General features: G+C 44.1%; 1 protein-coding gene across 1 annotated transcript in view; it reads left to right on the forward strand.

Annotated features, from left to right (window-relative positions):
- NR2E1 (nuclear receptor subfamily 2 group E member 1) overlaps window positions 1-23,191 on the forward strand; it is a 56,557-nt gene extending 33,366 nt beyond the window's left edge. Inside the window, exons 4-11 of the mRNA XM_056856199.1 lie at window positions 2,588-2,733; window positions 10,320-10,407; window positions 11,939-12,174; window positions 13,119-13,265; window positions 19,140-19,236; window positions 19,634-19,783; window positions 20,611-20,716; window positions 23,010-23,191. Of these exons, the coding sequence (XP_056712177.1) occupies window positions 2,588-2,733; window positions 10,320-10,407; window positions 11,939-12,174; window positions 13,119-13,265; window positions 19,140-19,236; window positions 19,634-19,783; window positions 20,611-20,716; window positions 23,010-23,172 (1,133 nt within the window). The 3' untranslated portion in view covers window positions 23,173-23,191. The remainder of the gene's footprint in view (window positions 1-2,587; window positions 2,734-10,319; window positions 10,408-11,938; window positions 12,175-13,118; window positions 13,266-19,139; window positions 19,237-19,633; window positions 19,784-20,610; window positions 20,717-23,009) is intronic.
- The last annotated feature ends 178 nt before the right edge of the window (window positions 23,192-23,369 follow it).

A 23,369-nucleotide genomic window follows, 5' to 3' on the forward strand; every position in this document is an offset into this window, starting at 1 on the left:
TTTCCGAGAGCCAGCTTTCCTAAGACAGCCACCTGTTTGCATCTCAAATGTCTGTTGCTCCAGTTTTTAATGCCCCGTTCTTTTATTGGTGGCAGCAGTCGAAATGCCCTCTCTGGGAGTAAGTCCAACCAAACTCCGTTGGTCTGACTTGGGAGCAAACTCACCTGGGTGTAAGCCCTGTCCAAGTCAATGCATGAGAGGTTTTGCCTTGGATGTGCAGCTCTCTAGATGCACATTTGCCCCATTTGAATTTTCAAAACTCTGCACGGGGGCTTATTGCTGAGTTTGGAGAATTTGGATGGGGGAAATGTGCATCTAGAGAGCAGCAGATCCAAGGCAAAACCTCCCATGCATAATTGGTCATTTAATAGGTTTTACTTCGGAGTAAACTGGCATTGGGTGGCGCCGGGAGGTTTTGCCTTGTATTTGCCGCTCTTGAGATGCACATTTTTCCCATCCAGATTCTCCGAACTCAACAATAAGCCCCCGTGCAGAGTTCTGAGAATCTGGATGGGGCAAATGTGCATCTAAAGAGCGGCAAATCCAAGGCAAAACCTCCCAGGCATAAATGGCCTAAGGCTGACGGTTCGACGCCACCCTAGAAGTTTTTACTAACCCTAGAAGTTTTTACTAGGAAGCAAATGCTATAAAACCTGCTGCCAGGAGCGCCTGTTGGTGAGCTGCCATGAAAAGGCACCGGGTCTGCGCTTACGTTTACGCTGGCAAGGATCGCTTTGGGTCTGTCCGTTTGGTTCAGTGGGGATCTGATTACTTGAGAGCAAGGTCCACTTCCGGGCAGACGATCCTGTTTAAGAATTAGAAAAGGGCAAGAGTCCAGTAGCACCTTAAAGACTAACAAAAATATTTTCTGGTAGGGTATGAGCTTTCGTGAGCCACAGCTCACTTCTTCAAGCTCATCCCCTACCAGAAAATATTTTTGTTAGTCTTTAAGTTGCTACTGGACTCTTGCCTTTTTCTACTACTGCAGACAGACTAACACGGCTACCCACTGTTTAAGAATGTGGGTGGGGGACCAGCGGTCTTCGGGACCCGGACATTCCCCCCTACCCAGGGAAGCCAAGAGTAAGTCATCCGTTAGCTTTGACAAAGTTTGCAGAGCAGAAGCGATCCTAAGCACATTCCCAAATCACCGAGCACAGCGGTGTGTTTAGGATTTCGACTTTAAGCTTTGCTAAATGCCCTTGAAGTTGGGCGTGGGGGGGGGGGCTTCCCAAGTCTGACTGGATCCCTAACACACGCTTACCTGTCTGAACCTGCCTCCCACTGATAGCAGGTGGGCTGGTTTCTGAGTCAACATGAGTCGATCCAGCTGGATCTTAAAAAATTATTTGTACTCTGTTGCACTTCAAAAATTGCAACTACTATATTATGAATTAATAATATGGTACAATTGTAACTATATGACTGTGAATATATGAAGTATAATATATCACAATATAGACTTTACTAATTATAACTAGAGCCTAAGAACATAAGAACATAAGAAAGGCCCTGCTGGATCAGACCAAGGCCCATCAAGTCCAGCAGTCTGTTCACACAGTGACCAACCAGGTGCCTCTAGGAAGCCACTAACAAGACGAGTGCAGCAGCACCATCCTGCCTGTGTTCCACCGAAAATAATAGGCATGCTCCTCTGATACTAGAGAGAATAGGTATGCAGCATGACTAATATCCATTCTAACTAACAGCCATGAATACCCCTCCATGAATATGTCCACTCCCCTCTTAAAGCCCTCCAAGCTGGCAGCCATCACCACATCCTGGGGCAGGGAGTTCCACAATTTAACTATGCATTGTGTGAAAAAATACTTCCTTTTATCTGTTTTGAATCTCTCACCCTCCAGCTTTAGCAGATGACCCCGTGTTCTAGTATTATGGGAGAGGGAGAAAAAGTCTCCCTGTCTACTCTCTCCAAACCATGCATAATTTTATAGACCTCTATCATGTCAAAAGCTTTTTGGAAATCCAAATACACAATATCCACAGTGCTTATTGACACTTTCCTGTCCACGTGCTTATTGACACTTTCAAAAAACTCTAATAGGTTAGTGAGACAGGACCTACCCTTACAGAAGCCATGTTGGATTTTGCCCAGCAGACCTTGCCCTTCTATATGCTTGACAATTCTATCTTTAATAATGCTTTCCACTAATTTACCCGGAACAGACGTTAAGCTAACTGGCCTGTAATTTCCTGGGTCCCCCCTGGAACCTTTTTTTTAATAAAAAGCCTACAACTGTGCTTTGTGATTACTACTTTCTCATACAGTTGAAATTATTCTTTTTGAATACTACTCACCTGGGGGTTGTCAACCCTACAGTGGGTGGAGGATTTCCACCCTGGAGCAAACGTTTCTCCACCTGGGACTGCTGCTGCTGTTCTGGCAAGGGGGTGGGGGATGCAGGCCCCCTTAGACTCCAGACCCTGGTGGGAGCCTGTTGCGAGACAGTAGCCCAAAGCCAAGCAGGCTGGCTTGCCAAAGGTTTCGCTAGACCGGGTGCCCCCCCTGCTCCCCCGTGTCACGTTTTTTGACTCTCTCCTCTCTTGCCTTTCCTCCCGTCTGCAGGCCGGATTCTCGACATCCCGTGCAAAGTGTGTGGCGACCGCAGCTCGGGCAAGCACTATGGGGTCTATGCCTGCGATGGCTGCTCGGGGTTTTTCAAGCGGAGCATTCGGAGGAACCGGACTTATGTCTGCAAATCGGGAAACCAGGTAGGTCCCCGTGGCAGTGTTGGAAAATCTGGCCTTTCTAGGACGGTGTCACTTGCCTGCACATTGAGAGGGGGAACTGACCACAGGGTCAGATAGATAGACAGGACAGGGGAAGGTCATCTCTAGTTACACCTTGCCCTCATTTCCTGCCCCAGATGGAGTGGAAGGCAGATACCCTTTTATACCTAGAGAATTAGCAAGGTAGATCAGGATAGGAGACCCTTGTTTGTCCTTTCCTATCCAATGTGTATTTCAACAATAAATGTACTTTAGTTTGATTAGAGCAAACGACTGATGCTCCTTTTATTTTCACACACGCACGCACGTGTAGCTTCTGCTGCTGCTAAGCTTAAGGCACTCTGCTAAATACAGGAATATCTCCACGACAGATATTCCAACAGGCAGGACCCCTGGCCTCACTGCCCTGCGCGAGAGGCGGAAACACATCGGAGGCAGCAAGAGTCGGGACCTTTTTGCATTTCAGCCGCACCCCGCTGCGGGTTTGCGCCTTTGGGAAGGAGCCAAGAGACAACGCGCGGGAGGCTTTGCCTGGGATTTGCCCCTCTCTAAATGCACATTTCCCCCAGCCAAATTCTCAGAACGCAAAAAATCAGCCCCCAGGCAGAGTTTTGAGGATTCAGATGGGGGAAAGGTGCATCTAGAGAGCGGCAGATCCCAGGCAAAACCTCCCGTGCGTTTTCGCCCCATATTAACGGTTAGGTGCCAATCGGGGTTTTCGAATCTTTACGGTCACAACCAGCTGGTTTCCCGGCTTCGAGCCCCACCTGTGCTTGGGTTGGGTTTGCTCCAGTTTGGGCTGGGTTTTTCCAAACAACAGGCGGAGCAGGGCTGCCCGAAGGCGTGTTTCAGGAGAAGGATCCCAGACCCTTTAACTGCTTGGGGGAAAGGAGGTTGGCCAGGCAGGGCTCGGTCCCACTCCAATGGCGCGCTTTGGTGGGGTGGCCAAGGGCCTGGAGGAAAAGCGCGCTGTCCCTTGAAAGGAGGCTTCATAGCCTGTTGTTGGCCGAGAGATGCCCTTGGGGCCACGCCCTGAAGAGCTCTTCCCTTCAAGGGACCCTTTTCTCCAGTATCTGAAGAAGTGAGCTGTGGCTCACAAAAGCTCATACCCTACCAGAAAATATTTTTGTTAGTCTTTAAGGTGCTCCTGGACTCTTGCCCTTTTCTACTACTGCAGACAGACTAACACGGCTACCCACTGTGAATTAGCCTTTTCTCCAGGCCTGTGGTCAACTCTGCCTATGAGCCACACCGGGCTTAGCGGACTGCAGCCTTCTAAGGCTGCAGTCCGCTAAGCCCGGTGTGGCTCAAAGGCCGATCCTCTTCCAACTGGAAGCACGTCCCATTCAATTAAATGGGTCTTACTCACAAGTAAGCCTGGAGGTGAAGGTAAATTCTCACTTCCAACTAAGCATGCATCTGGGCCGGTCTGCAATCCGAAACACACTTACTAGGAAGTGAAGCCCCATTCGCTCCCTCTAGACTTTCCTCTGAGTAAACAGTGGGGCATCCGCACCCAGGGGAAGTGCCAGCCATTTTTGCGCCCTGGGCAAGGCGAACTACTTGTGCCCCCCCCCCCCATTGCTAACCAATTTTCAAAAGCAGAGGTCTTGTAGAAAAACAAAAGCACAAAACGTTTTAGGAGATATTATAATTAATTATATTCCATAGCACTGTTGTGGTACTTCTCTTAAAATAAAAATATATATAAATGGTCAGTTGCCTTTTTTGCAAGAAACGACTCGGTTGAAAACGGGGCCCCTCGGGCCAGTTCGGCGCCCCCCTGAGGTCTGTGCCCTAGGCGGCTGCTGAGTTTGCCTAATGGTAGCACCGGCCCTGCCCACACCTCCTTGGGAGAGGAAGGCCTGCAGGGGGGCCCTGGACCTCCTTTGGTCGCAGGTCAAGCATCACAGGGGCATTTCTCGACCTGGAGGGTTGTTTTCCCCTCTTGCAGAGCAGCGTTCAAAAGGCCACCTCTTGGAGTGCCCCAGAGGCAGGCCTTCCTTGTGCTCTCTAGGACTTCTTCGCCTTCGAGCTAGGGTGCCAGTCTCGCTTTCTTGAAGGCTTTATTTTCAAAACGAACAAACACACATGAGTTTTTGAGCATCTAAAACCATACTTGCAACATTTTTTAAAAAAAACCCCACAAGCTCCAGATGTTGTGACCTCCTCCCCTTTCCTCCCTACCTTCGTTAAAGTTACAGCCATTGTACAAAGAAGACTCCAAGGGAAGGGTTCGAAGACAGCTAGGGGGCTCCAGAAAAAACCCGAAATCCTTGTGAAACAAGCCTCTTCAAAGATTGGGCAATTTGTTGTTCTTGTTGTCTATAGAAACACTCGGGAGGGGGGCAGGAGTGGTATAGCCCGATCTGGCCAGCTCTCTGGAGCTAAGCATGGTTGTCAGGGGGGGGGGGGAGGCCCTCAAGGAGGACTCTGCAGAGGAAGGCCCCGGCAAACCACCTTGGCTTAATCCATTCCCTGGAAAGCTCTTTGCTGGGGTCGCCATGGGCTGGCTGCGACTCGACACTTTACACACACTTATGCCATTTATGCCTGGGAGGTTTTGCCTTGGATTTGCCTCTCTCTGGATGCACATTTTCCCCATCTGAATCTTCAAAACTCAACAATCAGCCCCCTTGCAGAGTTCTAAGAATTCAGATGGGGAAAATGTGCATTTAGTGAGTGGCAAATCCAAGGCAACCCCCCTCCTGCATAAGAAACAAGCAGCTGGGGCCAGTGGTCGTTCCAGTTTCTACTGGCCCCTCGCTCCTTCCCTGAAAAATCTGAGGAGACTCAGTCACCATACTGTAAACTGGTCTATTAAGCCTCCTATTCTATAAAGACATACCGGGAAGTACTTTTCTGCATTAGAAAAGTGGGACTTCTGAAAAAACATACCTAGGAGCCGACTGCTCATGGGCTGCATCCTGAAACATGTCCTTTAGAGTAAGCCTGCCCTCCTGTGCCCCTGGCACATAGTGGTAAGCTGCAGTACAGCAATCCAAGCTCAGCTCACGACCCGAGTTGGATCCTGACGGAAGTCGGGTTCAGGTAGCCGGCTCAAGCTTGACTCAGCCTTCCATCCCTCCAAGGTCAGTAAAATGAGTCCCCAGCTTGCAAGGGGTAAAGGGAAGATGACTGGGGAAGGCACTGGCAAACCACCCCGTAAACATAGTCTGCCTAGTATAAGGCCACCCCATGGGTCATGAATGACCGGGTGCTTGCACAGGAGGGACTACCTTTACCTTTTTACCCTCCTATGCATACTTTGAATACAGTGGGGTTTACTTCAGAGTAAACATGCATAGGCTCCAGCTGCCGGACACATGGATTTCAGCAGTACCCAAGGTCGCTGCCTCCCCTTCCGGCAGGTACCCTCTGCCTTTCTAACGAAATGGAGAGTAGGCGAAGCTCAAGTGGGTGAAGTTTTTCCCTGCGTCCAGATGTGCGTCCACTCCCGGAATTTCTGCTTGATACAGGAGCAGAAAACTCTCGCTTCATCCAGCAAAATTAGGGGTTAGATTCCTTGTTAAATCAGCGTAGTTTGTATTTAGGGCTGCGCTACTCCTTAGTGATGCGTGCCCAACCTCGGTTCCAACTTCGCTGGGTTTATTGTTTCTAGATCTGAAGGGTGAGCCCATTGGGTGCCTTCATGTCAGCCACCAAACAAGTGATTCATGAAAGAATCTCGATGCAAGCGCCACTTTGATTTGGTAACTGGTTTGGGAAAATAGTCTTTACTACATTGCTTGAGTAATCCTTGCCTAACACATCAAACTTAATACATCTTTATAGAAGATTAAACCCCCCTTCATGTTAACCAGTGAAAATATCTGATTTAGAATGGCCAATCTTATAGTTTACCAGTAAACTAAACCATCGGTCAGCTGCATCTTTGTGATCTTGATTATAGGTTGTTGAGTGAAATTGGAGGCAGCCAGGCATGATCCAGTCCAAGTTAGACACTGTTTACTCTCCCATTCACAGCAATGGAGTTTCAGTACATGCTTTCGAGCGCAATCCTATGCAGATTAAACCGCTAAAACCAACCAATGGGCGGAGCCTGGAATAACTGCACAGGAGTTCTTGTGCTCTGTCAACCTCCCACACTGAAGAGTTGGATTTAATGGTGCTTAATTCCAGATGTGTATTTCAGTTTGTACCAGTCCCTTCAACCTACGGTTTGCCATTACAATTAAAATACGCAAAAACAGGGTGGAAAAAAACTGTTAAATTCTTTTATAAAGGTAAAGGTCCCCTGTGCAAGCACCGGGTCATTCCTGACTCATGGGCTGATGTCACTAAGCAGACTTTGTTTACGGGGTGGTTTGCCAGTGCCTTCCCCAGTCATCTTCCCTTTACCCCCAGCAAGCTGGGTACTCATTTGACCGACCTTGGAAGGATGGAAGGCTGAGTCAACCTTGAGCTGGTTACCTGAAACCAACTTCCGTTGGGATCGAACTCAGGTTGTGAGCAGAGCTTGGGCTGCAGTACTGCACCTTACCACTCTGCGCCACGGGGCTCTTATATAAAGTATATAAATTAAAAAGTATATAAATAAGTATTATAAAAGTATATAAATTGTTTTATACTTTTAGTAATTTTAAGATGGTAAGCCTAATTTTGTGTTATGCACTAATATTTTCTATTTTATTAATATCAGAGTTTTATCAATTTTTGTAATTTGTAACAGTTTTACAGTCTTATCAAGTTAGATAATTTGACGTACTAACCTTTGGCTGGTCAAACAGACCGTATCAATAAACTAAGCTAAGCTAAACCTACGGTTTGCAAGGGAGGATAGAGAAGGGTAAACCATGAAGTTGCAACAAATTTAGCCGCCTAAGCATCAAGAAGTACAGGTTATGCCCCCCTTGTCTAGGATGAAGCAAAAACAGCTCTGAGTGTCGGTTACGGTACTCATTTGTAGTTTGCAGATTTAGGAAAGGCAGAGGTCCCCTGGAGCCTGGCCCTGCAAGAACCCCTCTGGCTCAGCGGAAGCCCTCTGGCTCAGCCTAGAGCAAAGCCCCAAGCTAGGCCCGAATGTTTGGAAGCAACTGCGCGCCAACTCTGCCCAGTTGTTTACCCATTGGCAGACCTGGTAGAATCCGCTCCTTTGTCAGCCACGCCCTGTTTGTGACGTGACTTCGGCGGCTATCAACCTTCTATTTGATGATTCACAGTGGGTAGCCATGTTAGTCTGTTTCTGAAGAAGTGAGCTGTGGCTCACGAAAGCTCATACCCTACCAGAAAATATTTTTGTTAGTCTTTAAGGTGCTACTGGACTCTTGCCCTTTTTGACTTCTATTTGATGGTGACGGGTGAACTGCCTCATTTCCTGCTTCTGACCTTCTGGACTTCTAGCTAGGGGTTTAAGAAAGAGAATGTGATCGGGCTTCCCCTCAGCACGCAAGAGCTTAGGGCTGCCAGCTCTGGGTTGGGAAATACCTGGATATTTTGGGGGAGGAGCCTGGAGGGGGTGGGGTTTGGGAAGGGAATGGAAGGGACCTCAGCAGGGTAAAATGCCGCAGAGTCCACTCTCCAAAGCAGCCATTTTGTCCAGGGGAACTGATCTCTGTAGTCTAGAGCAAAGCTTCTTAAACTGTGGGTCGCGACCCCATATGGGGGGTCCTGTAACTGAATATGGGGGTCCTGAAAAATTTGTACCATCTTTAATTAATGGTAAAATTATATTTATACCAAAGAATTGTTTTAAAATAAATTTCTTTATTATTTATTATCAGCAAATGTTTGATTTGTATACCTATTTTATATACCTGGGGTTGCGTAAACATTTCTTGGGTGAAAAGGGGTCGCAAGCGGAAAAAGTTTAAGAAGCCCTGGTTTAGAGAGCAGTTGTAAAAGCAGGTCTCCAGGCCCCACCTGGTGGTTGGCAACCCTACATGGGCTGCTTTCTCTGGCTCTGCTAATATTGGGCATGTATTAAGGCTCTGTAATAGGAACCGGCAATGTTATTTTCATTGTTGTGATTCAACCCGTCACTCTTCTATACAGGCATTTAAAGTTGAGCATAAACTTAGTTTCCTCCTCCTATGTTTCTTTTAGGGAAGGAGTGCCTCTGGGCACCTGGGAACTAGTTTCATGTTCAGTGCAAGTATCCAGTGTCAGATAGGAGCCTGGAGCCTGTATGGTTTCCTAGTGCTTAAAAATGAAAGCCCTCTGCTACTTTTCTCAGCAGATCTTCCTTAGGCAGTTTGAAGGAATGTCGTGATAGGCTTCTGGTGTCAGGTCTTTAGGAAGTGAATCCCACAAAAATCAAAGGGGATAGCACTCCACTTGTGTTACTTGGAAGTGACAATTACAGAGCAAATTGGTTTAGGATCCAGCTGCTGCTTAAAAAAATCAGATGCAGATTAAAGCTGCAGGATGGTACAAAAAGACTGCAGTGGAAATTAAGACAAGAATTGAAGCAATAAGTGTATTTTACATTTTAAAGGAAGACCTGTAGGATCACTTCCTTTATTTGGCCCTGTGACGTGGTTAGCACATGCCAGGTCAGTGTCTGTAGAGGCTAGCCTTTCATTTAAAGCATGAGCCAATTTATCCATTTGCTGAACTATCAGAATGGGTTAGTTATCCCTAGCATTTCATCTAGTCTATGTTCCTGTGATTTTTAAAAGTGAAAGTAATGAACAAATTGGCCTTTTTCTTCTTTGGGATGGTCTGCAAACATCAAACTGTCCCCCCCCCTCTCTCCCTCTCCCTCTCCCTCTCTCTCTCTCTCTCTCTCACACACACACACACACACAGTAGCTTGGCTCATCACGTCCAGTTTTAAACCCAAGTGGCTTCTGTTCAGTGATAGTGTCCAACTTAGAATCTATGGGTGTTCTTTATGTCTCCTGATCCAGCCACACTTGAAAACCATGATCTCTGTGTCCATTGTATAAATGCATTAAGCATCTATATGCAATGGATGATTGTTTTGTCTCCATTTTGTTCCAGTTTGGTGGGTTTCTTTGTAGGTTCCTGCCATGTAATTGGCTAGATAATGACTAACTGGGGCAGCAAAGAGGTGGGTCATTGAGTCCCCGATGGCAACAAAGGCCATTCACAGACAAAAACTGGATCTGCGTGAGTGACCTGATGCATGCTATTAATGAAACCCTGTGCTGTGAAAAGCAAAGAGACACTGCGGGAAGAGGTCTAGAAACAAGTACAAGTGCAAAAGGGCCAAAGATCTGGGGAAGAATTAAAGTAGGGCCTGGACATCCTGGAGATCCAGATACCTGCATTATGAAGATGTGAATAGGCATGGGTTGGGAGTGAGAGGTTGCTGTCCAGGGTGCTGATGGCAATCTAGAACTACTAGAACAACCTACTACGGATTCTCTTCTCTCTCAAGTAATTTCATGGGAGAAAATCACGACTCACTACATAGTAGAAATACAGAATAGACTCCATGGGAACTGGTAGGGGTGGTTACTCAGAAGGGGAAAGGTGTATGTATTACTAAGTTGGGTAATCAGGAAATGTTCTGTTCCAGAAGCTCCTTATTGAGATCCCCTGTTTGTCTCCTTTTCACAAAAGTAATATCTCTGTTTTAGGGTGGCTGTCCAGTGGACAAGACACACAGGAACCAATGTAGGGCTTGTCGGCTGAAGAAATGTTTGGAAGTCAACATGAATAAAGATGGTACTTGTGCTTACTTTTTACCAGTGGAGGAATGGACACCAGATGTGTGCAGGGATTGAAAACCATAGTCTAGAACATGGGTTTCCCCTTGGGGCAGTATCTGTCTTTATTATCCCTTTCATATTGCAAAGATAGACCTGTCTGTCAAACTTTCTGCTTACAGATAGCTGTCCCAACTGGGACTACAGCTAGAGGCAGAAATGCCACAAAACTGCCTGAGGTCATACACTTAACAGAACTATTTGAGAGCATGTCAGCAGGACTATATACCAGGAGGTGTATGTGGGGAAATTAACTGTGTAATCCTAAATTGAGTTTCTCCTTTCTATGTCCATTAAAATCAATGATCCCAGAAGGGTGTAACTCTGTTTAGGATTGCACTATAATCTGACTTTCCTATTGATAAGATTTGGTATTATAAACCAGGAATCAATTTTGTAGTGACAGCAAAATATGTGGAACATGTAAAGTGACATGGTCCCAGAATGCAAAATTTTTATTTTATCATCAGGGGAAGGCACCAGACATACCCATCTGCATTGATTACAAAAGCATAATTTCTTTGTAGCCCTCAGCAGGCCTATAGAACACAGGTTGGTCAAATGGCCTCATCTAGTAAGAAGTTTAATGTTTGCCTGACTCTCAGGCAAAGAATATACACGAGCATCCGAACATTCTTCATTGTTATGTAATATGGAGGAAGATGCCTATGCACATCCACACAATAATTCTATTAATTAATAAAATAAGAAGAGTGATGCTGGATCAGACCAATGGCCCATCAAGTCCAGCATTCACACAGTGGCCAACCGGCTGCTTCCAGGAAGTCAACAAATGGGGGAAATAGTGTACCCTCAGGTGTTAGAAGTCATAACACCTTATTGCATAACACCTGTCTCTGGATTGGAGCTACTATGCTATATTATCCCATGCAAAACAATTGATTTGGGTTAAAGATATGAGCAGAGAATCTCTTATTTCTATACTAGAGTTATAATAACAGGATATTTTTGAATAATGGTCCCCTCAAGGGAAGATTTGCATGTTTGTTGCCTATATCTGAATAATGATAATGGCCCTCAAAGACTGCAGAGAACCGTTCCTATCTAGAAAGCAGCAAGCGTTGCCATTGTCTTTCCATAGGCTGAGTTAGTAGTTATGTGAGGGACTTTACCATGTTTATCCTGGAGTGTTTGAGTTGGCTGGAGACAGTTACGTTTAAAATTTGGCTGTGCAAAAAAGAGGCCACTCTAATAACTAGAACAACAACAACAAAAAAAGGCAAAAAAAGTGCAGTGGGAAAAAACAATTTATTCAACTTGACAGTCCCCATGAGTTTCACCTATGATTTGTCAGGATGATCTGTAAAATAGCACTGCCAGAAAATTCCCACAGAAAACTGTACAGATTACTTCCTTGAGTACCATTAGCAACATTCCCCTTTGCCACCGCCTAACGTCAACTCTGTCCCCAGCCAAGCTGACATTTCACTTCCCTCACAGAAGTTTTACTATTTGTTGTCCTCCCCCAGCTGTTCAACATGAAAGAGGACCAAGGACATCCACAATAAGGAAACAAGTAGCTCTTTATTTCAGAGGACACAAGGAAGATAATGGAGCCACCCCTCACTTTCCCTCTGCAGCTCTACCAACCCCAGCGTTCTTCACTGCTGTCACACAGCTGGAACCCCATAATTTAGAATTGGCTGCAGTTTCTACAACATCGGAAAGGCAGACTTTGGTGGGCTTGGCTCAACCCACCCCAAAGGTCAGCTTCTTTTTTTTATTGATTCACTGAGAATTAACAGCCTGACAAACTTCTGAAAAAGATGTCAGTCACCTTTTACAGTCTTGGTGCCTTTCCGAATGTGCTTTGTGTGTGTGTGTGTGTGTGTATGTATGTATAAGAGTGTGATGTACAGCCACGGCTCTCAGTTGTTGCATCCAATCCACACATCGCCCTTGTCCAACACAACCATGATTAAGAAACTACTATGCCTTGACCTGGCTAGCCCAGGCTAGCCTGATCTCATCAGAAGCTAAGCAAGGTTGACCCTGGCAAGTATGTGGATGGGAGGCCTCCGAGGAAGACCAGGCTTGTGACATGGAGGCAGGCAATGGCAAACCACCTTTGAACGTCTCTTGCCTTGAAAACCCCAGCAGGGGTCACCATGAGTCAGATGTGATTTGTTGGCAAAAAAAAAGTCCCAGTAAGTGACATACTGAGGGCTTGTCGAGATGTTATTTTCCTTGGTCTTTTGGTGCAAATGGTTGTTGACACAAGTGGTATCCTTACATAAGCAGTTGAATCCAGGGGTAGGTACTTGCCAAAATGCCACAGCACGTGCTTTTAACAGAAATCCATTTTCCAATGCATTCTGCAGTGCTGATTTGCGAGTGTTAGTGTTACACTGCTCACAAAAGGAGACTTGTGAACAGTAACAGTTATTTACTTAAAGCTGGGGGAAAGTCTACATTGGCTCTGTGTTCTCGGTTCTGCGGTTTTCCTTCCTATTCTCATTGCAGTTGCCTGTTGATATTTTTAGAGTTAACCTCCCCATTGAATTGCCCATGTTATTGGTAATTTTCCCCACCGCTACCCATTTTCTTTTTCACTTTGATCATACCCTTCTTCATAAGGAAAAAAAAACTATAACCAAAGTTTAGCTCTTTCCCAAATAACATTTCTTTTAAAAAATACTTTTTATTTAGTATCCACATGAAGTCAGTGGTACTCCAATGTATCTCTATGAAGTTGCTACAGAATCTGTTTGTGAATCAGCGGCAAGGCTTCTCTTCATGAGTATTAAATGGGCCAAGAGCGTTCCAGCCTTTTCTACTCTGTCATTACAAGACCAGGTAAGATTCATATAGAATGAAGTTGTGTGTGTGTGTGGTGGTGGTAGGGAAATAATTGATTCAGGTCATGCACAACTAGCATTGCTGTCTTCACAAAACCATTGATTAAAATGTAACTCTACAGAATCGGAGTCATCCAGTATATTCCATAATGTGGCAGGAATTGTGACAAGTCAGTATTAGCTGCTAGGCAGTATGAAATTGAGCACCAGTATGATTTCCTTTTGTAAATGGATTTTGCTTATGTTTGTCTCCAACTGCCACATTTAGGACTGTGTGGCCTGTCAAAAAGACAAATAAGTGGGTTCTAGATCAAATCAAACCTGAACTCCCCCTAGAAACTAAAATGACTAAACTGAGGCTATCGTACTTTGGTCACATTATGAGAATACAGGACTCACTGGAAAAGTCAATAATGTTAGAAAAAGTTGAAGGCATGAGGAAAAGAGGAAGACCCAACATGAGATGGATTGACTCTATGAAGGAAACTACGGCCCTCAGTTTGCAAGTCCTGAGCAAGGCAGCTAAGGATAGGACATTTTGGAGGACATTAATTCATAGGGCCACCGTGAGTTTGAAGTGACTTGACGGTGCTTAACACACACACACACACACACACACACACACACACACACACACACAAGAAATTGTTCCCAGGTCCAATTGCCTTCCTCTGTAGGAGGTATTGGCTGGCTTGTCTGAGCCATCTGCGGTTGTTTTGCATTGCAAGAATCCATCCACAGAGCACTGGCTCTTTGTCTGTCTCGTTGCATTTGCTAAAGTAAATTGATTGACTGGAGCTAGTGACTAACGGTCCTGGCTCTGCAGGAGGGATTTACTGAAAAAAATGTAGAGGCAGCAGAAACATTCAGAACTACAACACAAATTAATCACAGTCACATTCCTTAATTAATAAAAACACAATAAGCAATTATTTCTTTTTAAAAGTTGTGCAGCTTTTCTTAGATTTGCAGAATTAAGAGGCAGAGTGGTATTATGGTTATACTGGGGAAACAAATCCCCACTTGGACCATGAAGTTCACTGGGTGAACTTGAGAAAGACACTCTCACCCAGCCTAACTTGCTTCATAGGGTTGTTGTGAGGATGGAATGGAGGAGGGGGAGACCATGCACTCCACCCTGTGTGCCCTGGCGGAGGAAGGAGACCAAAGTATAATATATGAAGTTCTGGCAGGCCTGCTTGGAGATAGAGATCCACAGTGTTGGGGGTCATTATATGTCATGGCCTGTCCTATCCTAGCTCAAATTATGATCTTTTTTCTCAATAGAATTTAGGCAAGATGAAGTCTGCTGATCTAGGCACCCAATGAACTTGCGTGGCACTTGTTTCTAAATAAGCATGCTTAGAATCGGGCTGCAACTTTTCTGGATCAGGGCCAGTAGTTTCCATTAAGAAAAGATTTGTATGAATGAGAGTAGAACTTATTCCATTGTTTCCCCCCTAGATTAATTTGTCCTTAAATTATGACAGTTCTCTGCAAGCAATGATGTGTGCAGTTAAGAATTGTGTCCAGAATTCTAGACTTAATGCTCCCCCACCCTTAGATAATGTTTATTCACTTCGAATGCGAACCACAGACTACCCATTCAACAGGAGTCTCTTCTAGTGTATTAAATGCTTATGACAACTGTGAGTCAGTTTGTAGCTCTGTCTGACAACTGTAAGCTTGCAGCACAAAAAAAAAAAAAGAAGGAAATTGACACCGTAGTTTGCACAGCCGAAATGCAGACCAGGCTAAGAGGCGGTGTGTTGATGCTGGGCTCCTTTCTGCCCTCTCAAAACCACCGTTGCAGGAAGAGGAGACTCGGGAGTTGAATTAAGTGGTTGTTTTAATGCATTTTACCTACCAGCCAGCCTCTTCAATAGTCACAATTTATTTGAGACATTAATTCACATTAACATGATCAGATTTCTTACTTCTGCAATAGTGTGTGTGTACGGGGGTGGGGGAGAAGAACAGCATTTGTACACCACTCTTTCAAACTATACCTTATCCCCCCACCCCAGTTTCTTTAAAACAATATCTGGTGTTTTTTTACTTCTGCAGCTGGCAAGGAGCAGATGAGCTATTTAACGCTTTCTTCCCTTCCAATTAATAAGTCGGGTGGTTTTTCAGACCCAAAACTGCAGAAGAAAAGGGGATTAAATAACTTCCCCTCTCTTCTTCTACAGCTGCATTTGCAAAAGAAACAAATATTCCCCCCCCCCAAAAAAAAAGTTTTGAGTTGTACAGCTTAAGAAGGCGGGGAGGAGATCTGCAGAGAGGAAGAGGCAAAGCAAGAGGGAAAAGCTCCACAGTAAGAGGGAAGCAACTTGTCTCAGGTCCAAACTGCATAGAAGCTGAACGTCAACGCTCTCACTTTAAAAAAAAGTTAAGTGAATAGTGGCAAGGCCTTGGGTCAGAGTCATGACCAGGACAAGAATGATTTTTAAAATCCTTCCCCCCTTTTCTTAAACTTGCTCCCTCCTTTGCCACTGTTATTAGTCCTGGTTAGGAATGGGGGGGGGGGTGCGCAAGGTTACATCGCCTGGCTTTATTTCCTATTGGGGATAACAGCAAGGGTTGGGGTTGGTTTCAGTTAGAGAACTGGGTTTAAAATACCCACTCTTGAAGTGCTGGATGGGGAGTGTGTGATACCCACTTGACTCCAGTTTACGGTTGCCAGCCTCCAGGTCTCCAGGCTGGAGATCTCCCAGAATTACAGCTGATGCTCCAGGTGATGGAAGTTGGCCCCCCCTGGAGAAAATGGGTACTTTGGAGGATGGCCATTACTAAGATTCCTCCCCAGGCTCCATCCCCAAATCGCCAGGAATTTCCCAACCCAGAGTTGGAAACCCTACTGAGTTTCAGTCAGATTTTCCCCACTGAAGGGAGGGCATGAAGCTGCAGGGGAGTTGTGATGGGAGAGAGGGCGAGACAGAACAAGCAAGCCCCCTGGTTCTTGCAGCTCTGGAGGGAAAACATGGGGAAAGAAGAAGGAATGGCTCTTGTGCTCCCGATGGAGCATGCTCAGACAGGCCTCATACTGCAGCTGCACATGTGCTTGGAAAGTGCTTTTCAAAGCTGTCAATGTTGTAGGTTGTGCTTGGGGGGCTTTTGTTGAGCTGTTGAAGATGGGGCCGCCTCAGACCATCAGTTTTCTGAGTGTGTTTCTGAAAGACTGACAGTCCCTCTCCCCTTTCCAATACTACTGGAAAAGTCACAGTCCTGACGACTAATGAAATTAGACTTAACTCCTTTCAGCATTACAACTGTCACTAAACAGCATTTCTATTTAAGGCCAGACTTAATTTGCTTTACTATTGAACTTTTGCCAAAAGGATGTTTCTGTTGAAAAAAATTGGACTTAAAAGTGTGTGTGTGTGTGTGTGTGTGTGTGAGAGAGAGAGAGAGAGAGAGTGAGAGTGAGAGTGAGAGTGAGAGAGAGAGAGAGAGAGAGAGAGAGTTTTCTGAAATGAGAGTCCCCCTTAATGTAGTAGAGATGGCTTAGTGCAGATTAAAGTTATCACTGCTCATATCTCTGTAAAAGAGGCCTATTATCCATGACAGGAATCAGATTATCCTGTCATTTTCAATGAACTAGCTGCACATCTAACATTGAAATTAAAGGCAAATTTCATGTATCAGTTCCTGTAATTAATCTCCCTTTAAAGCCCAAGGACTGTCATTAATTGCACCATTATCCTCTTTGGGTTTTAGAGTCCAGGCGGTGGGTGGCAAAGTTTAGGCTTTCCTTAAATTCACATTTGGAGACTTGGGGATCTTGTCCTCCAACTTCCATGAAATGCAAATTCTCATTTCAACAGAAAGAGAAACTCAGTTGTTCTTTGTACTGTTATTATTGTTCTGTTGGTAGCCTGATCCTGTGCATGTTTACTCCAGCACCAAGTCCCACTGAACTCAGCAGGACTTGATGCCTATGTGAATGTATATAGCACTACAGCCTTAATTCTACAATTAGTAGAAAAGTAGTAAGAGGATGTTTAACTGAGTAGGAGTGAAACAGGGTCAACTCCTTCCTGACCACAAATATGGTTATGTTAGACCCCCCAAGTATGAAATCAAACGCCCGTCTGCTGATTGCCCCAAAGGCTGCATCTAGGCAGTGGAACTGCAGGGATCAAATGCTGCCAGCAATACAATGGGAAGAGTATGAACAGCTCCCTCTTGTATCTCCACTCTTCCAAGAAGATTGTCTATGACCATGCAACGGCAAAGTTTGGGAGAAAGATCCAGCAGAATGGTTGACCCTTAATTTTGTGAGGTGAAGGATATCCAGTTTCTCAGTTGGGGAAGACTGACAAGTTCTGAGTCTCCGTTCTCTGGACTGTTCCTCTCTCACAACCAGTAGAGGTAGGACAGTCATCCCAATGTGTTGTCCAAAAAGTCACTCTGGGAATTTATCACACATCTTTGACATCCTTCAAGAGACTGACAAAGCTGAGGTAGGAGTGAAATAGGGACAACTCCTTCCTGACCACAAATATGGTTATGTTAGACCCCCAAGTATGAAATCAAAAGCCTGTCTGCTGATTGCCCCAAAGGCTGCATCTAGGCAGTGGAACTGCAGGGATCAAATGCTGCCAGCAATACACGAGTGTGGGGTTGAAGCCATGCTTCATATCCAACTGAGCTACTCGTCCTCAAACCACCCCTTTGTGATTAATTGACATGATTATCCATCAGGCAAACATATTATTCAGCATGAAGGAGCAGATCCAAGTACTGCAGGGGCTGCACAGGTTGGTTGCATCAAAGGTGCTTTCACGTGGGCTTCTGCTCCCTACAGCCCAAGATGTGGTTGTGCCTCAGCCTGTGTTGATCTTGCTGATCCAAAGTTTGCAGTCATCCAGTATAAGACCAGCACTGCCTGTACAGATCACATAAATGGTTTCCCATGATGTCCTGAATAGAAAAATGTCAGTTGCCTCACTTGGAGCAACATGCCTAACCTAGAGCAAAGAAGGCAGGGACCTGCATGTGCCCTGAGAGAAAACATTCTAGGTATTAACCAGGCTTGTTTGACAGTAATTAGCTTTCATAACTTGACCTCCCTGACCCATCATGTTACCATTGCATTGGAGAAATACTCATGAGAAAGTTGTCTGTGAGGCTTAAAAAAGCACAGGAGGGTGTTTGGCCTCTGCACTCAACTCAGATTTGAAATTCGCTGTATTGAATTCAGCTGGTATTTGGGTTGGATCCAGTGCAGCATTCCTGGGGGCACAGTGACTTCCCCACATGGAGGATGCCTTTGTTGGTTCACACACACACACATGGCAGCTGAGAAAGCCATGCTCTGAAGGCAGAAGTCCTTGAACCCCTGGAAATGCTTGATTGGATCCAACCCATTATTTTGAACTGTGAAAAGGAGTACACAGCTACCACTGACCAAGTCAATGTTGGATAAATAATGGTGCTTCATGTAGATGCCATGCAAGAATGTTTGGGTATTCTTGTTTTTACATACCAGCCTCTGTATGAAGCCTTAATAACACTTCAAATCAGCACCCCAGTATAGATATTGAGATACATAAAATGTATTGCTGGAGGGCGCAAGATCCTGTAACCAAGCTAAAGCTAAACCGATCTGGCCAGGTCCGTGCCTAGATGGGCCACATCCTGCGAACCCAGTTGGGAAAAAGGCAGGATAAAAATGTAATGAATATTCCTTGCAGCTCATGGGCTCTTTTATCAAAATGAGAAAGGGATAACTAAAATATTCTAAGGAGGAAACAGCGGCAGGGGCCTTTTAAAGCCATTTTTAAAACAACAGAAATTTACATATTGAAATTGTTTATCAATCTATAAATTATACACCATGTTATATCGTACCTCTATTATATGACAGCTGATGCTTTTGGAAGATGCTTGGAGGGAACTGTTTGTTCTAGGAATAGCACAATGGGCCATTCCAGTTGATGCTAACACTCTACTGGCTGTATCGGGTAAGAATTGCACAATTTAATGACTTTGTTATAGAAATTACCATAAAAATACATTACTGAGAAAGGACAACATGTAAAGAATAACAAATCCCTTCTAAACAATAGAGTATACCTGTCATTTATAAATCTATATTTAAATGCAAATAATGTTGTTTTGTTGCATTCACGACTGCGTGCATTGTCATTTAAATGCAAATTACTGTGTTTGTTATCATCCAAGAGAAGATTTCATACTAACTTTTCTACAATATAGTCAGTTTTGTGTTGAAGCGGATCTCGGAGAGTAACAATTGAATAGCTATTGATATGTGTGATTTCCCCCCCCCCTCCAGATATTAATTTATCAAGTGCTTCAAATGGCTTATTAGTGTATTTATTTCACATGTTTGTGTTCTAGGCATGAATGGTGACAACACGGATTCTCAGAAGCTGAATAAGATTATTTCAGAAATACAGGCGTTACAGGAGGTCGTGGCCAGATTTCGCCAGCTTCGTTTAGATGCGACAGAATTTGCCTGCCTCAAATGCATTGTCACTTTTAAAGCTGGTAAGAAGAACACAAAAATCAGTCTTATTTAAATCAAGATCAAAAGGCAGCATGACGGCTCAGCATCTTATCTCCAGTGTCACGTTGCACTAAATGTCATGCATTAACAATTATGCCATGTAAGCTTCAAAGCAGAGCCTCTGCCCAGCTGGCAATGAAAAGATGCCTATGTGAAAACTATGCCCATACCCTTTGAACTGGATGCCTTTAAAATTCCCTTCAAATTCAGGCTGCTTCCTTTGGGAGAGTAACAGCTTTGTTCCCAGTTGCGAGAGAGTCTATTTTACCCTCATTATTTATTTCATGTAGTAATATTGCCTCACAAAGAGGGTCTAATATATTGGTTTCCGGGCCAATGTGAGGACCAGCATTGCATTGCAGAGGATTTTTAAAGGAGCTTATTGTGATCTCTATGTTCAATCAACTCTGCCCCTCTTAGTGGTACCATTCACACAACATATTGGTACAACACAAACATGCAAGTTCCCCCCCCTTAAATATTAACCAAAGTCCCAGCTTCGATATCTTGTGAAAGCATGTCCATGATTGTTGGCTGGTGTTTGGTGGCTGATATTAAACCAGTAGCAGTATTACTTTAATCTCCTACTTCATTCTTAACTTACCATTTCATGGGATTTTATGTTTCTTCTCAAAATTGTTATCCACTGGGATGTTTTAGTGTGGAGCACCCAAGGAGCAAGCAGTACAGTAGAATGGCATGAGTGGACAAAAACCCACCATGGTGTGCCATACCTGTAGGTATTAATATGAAATTGTTAGGTAATAAAGTTTTCAGGTAATAATATCATGGACTCTTTTCGTTTCAGTACCTACGCATAGTGGTTCTGAACTGAGAAGTTTTCGGAATGCTGCTGCCATTGCAGCTCTTCAAGATGAAGCTCAGCTCACCCTGAACAGCTACATTCATACCAGGTGAAGACACTGGATTTAGCTTTTCAAACACAGAATTTGCCAAATCTGCAGTAAGTTAAGGCAGCTGAATTAGCAGAGATGCATTAGGAGAAATAATTAGTAGAAATAAAGGGCAATGTATTTAAAGTGTATCTGATGAGGAGCACAAAGATTCAGAAATACAGGAGGTTCTTATCAGCACTTTAAAGAAATGCTGCTGTGGCCTTTTATGTACAGGTTGTTTCCATGGCACTCACCCCCCCCCCCCGACTTCTTTGGGGCTTCGTTTTCATTATGCATGTCTTTCCCGACCTTTAGAAGTCATTTCACTCTCTCCCTGTGTTTTCCCCGCGTTTTCTGGATGCCACCAGAAAACGTTGGGGAAATGCAGGGAGAGAGCGAAGTGACTGCTAAAGGTCAGAAAAGGCGTGCATAATGAAAACGAAGCCCCAAAGAAGTCCGGGGTGGTGGTGAGTGCCATGGAAACAACACGTGCATAAGAGGCCAGTATGTGAGGTTCAGGAGATGTTGGGGTGGTTTTAAGTTTGGAACTTTAATCTTGTTGGGGTTTAGGGGGCTTTCATAGATGCAAATTCATGAGTCTTTTTTTCAGTGGAGGTTATATAATCAAAGGGCACAATCCAGCCAAAATACTCTTTTAGGACCCATTGGGTTTAAATAGGAGAGCTGCAGTGCAATTCTACACAGAGATACTGAAGTCTAAGCCTATTGGCTTTGATGGACTTAGACTGGAGCAATTCTGCATAGGATCGCTCTGTTAGGCATCTTGTGTTCACCTCTTTCTCACAGAAATCAATGGGATTTAAGTTCTTATCTGTGGGTGGATCCAGGGCTTGTTCTCTGAGCAAGCCACCTAAGTGGCTGATTGTTGCAGCATAATGAGGGATTGGTTAGAGAAAAGAGATATAGAGTGCCATCAAAAGGGAACAACAGTCTGAAGCCTTTTTAAGAATCCAGGTCTCTTACTAGTTCTTCTTTGATGAAGTCAGCCTTGACAAAGTAGCATTTGTTATCCTTTTTGCTCAAGAGAAGGGTGAAAGTAAGGGACTCTAGATTCATAGAGATTTTTTCCCCCCTGCTGTGCTAACCTGCAAAACATTCTGCTTCCTGATAGGGCAGCTATTCCACAGGTGTGAGCCCAAGCACATTGAATTTGCTTAGCCCTTATGCTGGAAGCTAATGAAATGGAGGCAGCCCATACACCTTCCTATCCATGCCAAGGTTGCCCCACTATCTTCCAAAGCAAACGTTAGTAAATGTCCTTGCCTCTTCCCCCTTAATTTTCTCTTACTTTTTAAATCACCTATGTGCCTATTTTTCCTTCCTTTCCCCCTCCCTCATGCAGGCAGTTACAATTCTGTGGTTGTTTACAGGTGGCAAATCTAATAGTGATATCTAATCTGATATCAGAGTATATTATGGTGGCTGTTGAGCAACCTAGCAGCTGTTCTAGTCCTGGGATGCCCAACTGTAATAAAATATGAAAATGTGCTTTCTAGTGGGACAATGTTCTGTTCTTTACGCATTACTTGAATGCAAAGTGGGTTGAAATCTATGCAGGAATGGATCTTAAATCAGGATTAATAGGCAGCAGCAAATTAAATGTGGTAGCATAAAACCTTCTGAAGGAGACCAAGGAAGATGTGATGCAGGTGACTTATTCAAGTACTCTTTGAATCTGCCTTCCTTCAAGGATGAAAATATAATTTATTGGAAGCACTATGTCTAGATTAAAACTATTAAAAAACGTTAAAATAGCACAATGGCATTTCTTGAGGTTGATGTCTCTAACCACATGCCAGACGCGTTTCGGCCAATTTGTCCTTCATCAGTGGTCAATTAAAACCCATGTAACACCTGCACACATTTACAGAAATATATACATATACAATACATATACAATATTGTATATGTATACAAAATTGAATACGTATACAAGAAATATATACAATATTGTATATGTATATATTTCTGTAAATGTGTGGTGTTACATGGGTTTTAATTGACCACTGATGAAGGCCAAATAGGCCAAAATGCGTCTGGCATGTGGTTAGAGACATCAACCTCAGGAAATGCCATTGTGCTATTTTAACGTTTTTTAATAATTTTAATCTAGGCATAGCGCTTCCATAAATTATATTTTCATTAATGCATGTGCTCCATCTACTCCACATTAGTTCCAGATTTGGAGTCAAACTTTTTTTTTTAAAGCAGACTTGCTATTATGTTCCAGTTTTCATCAGAACACATGATTTCAATTAAAAACATTTTTTTTTTTTTTTTTACTCTGCAGGTACCCAACACAACCCTGTCGTTTTGGAAAACTCTTGTTGCTTTTGCCAACTTTACGTTCAATTAGTCCTTCGACAATAGAGGAAGTGTTTTTCAAAAAAACCATTGGAAATGTGCCAATTACAAGACTACTTTCAGATATGTACAAATCCAGTGACATTTAAATTGACCTGGCAATTTTAAAAAATCGTATGAAAATTTCTGAGAACTTTTTTATCTATGGAGAGTAAGCCTCAGCTAAAAACTCTACGGGAAGCTGAAGCCTGAAGATGTTTAATCTATTGACAAAATGAGCCCCATAGATAGGATTCTGCTGCCTTGAAAAAGAGTGACAAGTCCATGGACGACTCTTGTGCTCCTC

The sequence above is a fragment of the Euleptes europaea genome, chromosome 10, assembly GCF_029931775.1.
Source record: "Euleptes europaea isolate rEulEur1 chromosome 10, rEulEur1.hap1, whole genome shotgun sequence".
Taxonomy (NCBI): Eukaryota; Metazoa; Chordata; class Lepidosauria; order Squamata; family Sphaerodactylidae; genus Euleptes; species Euleptes europaea.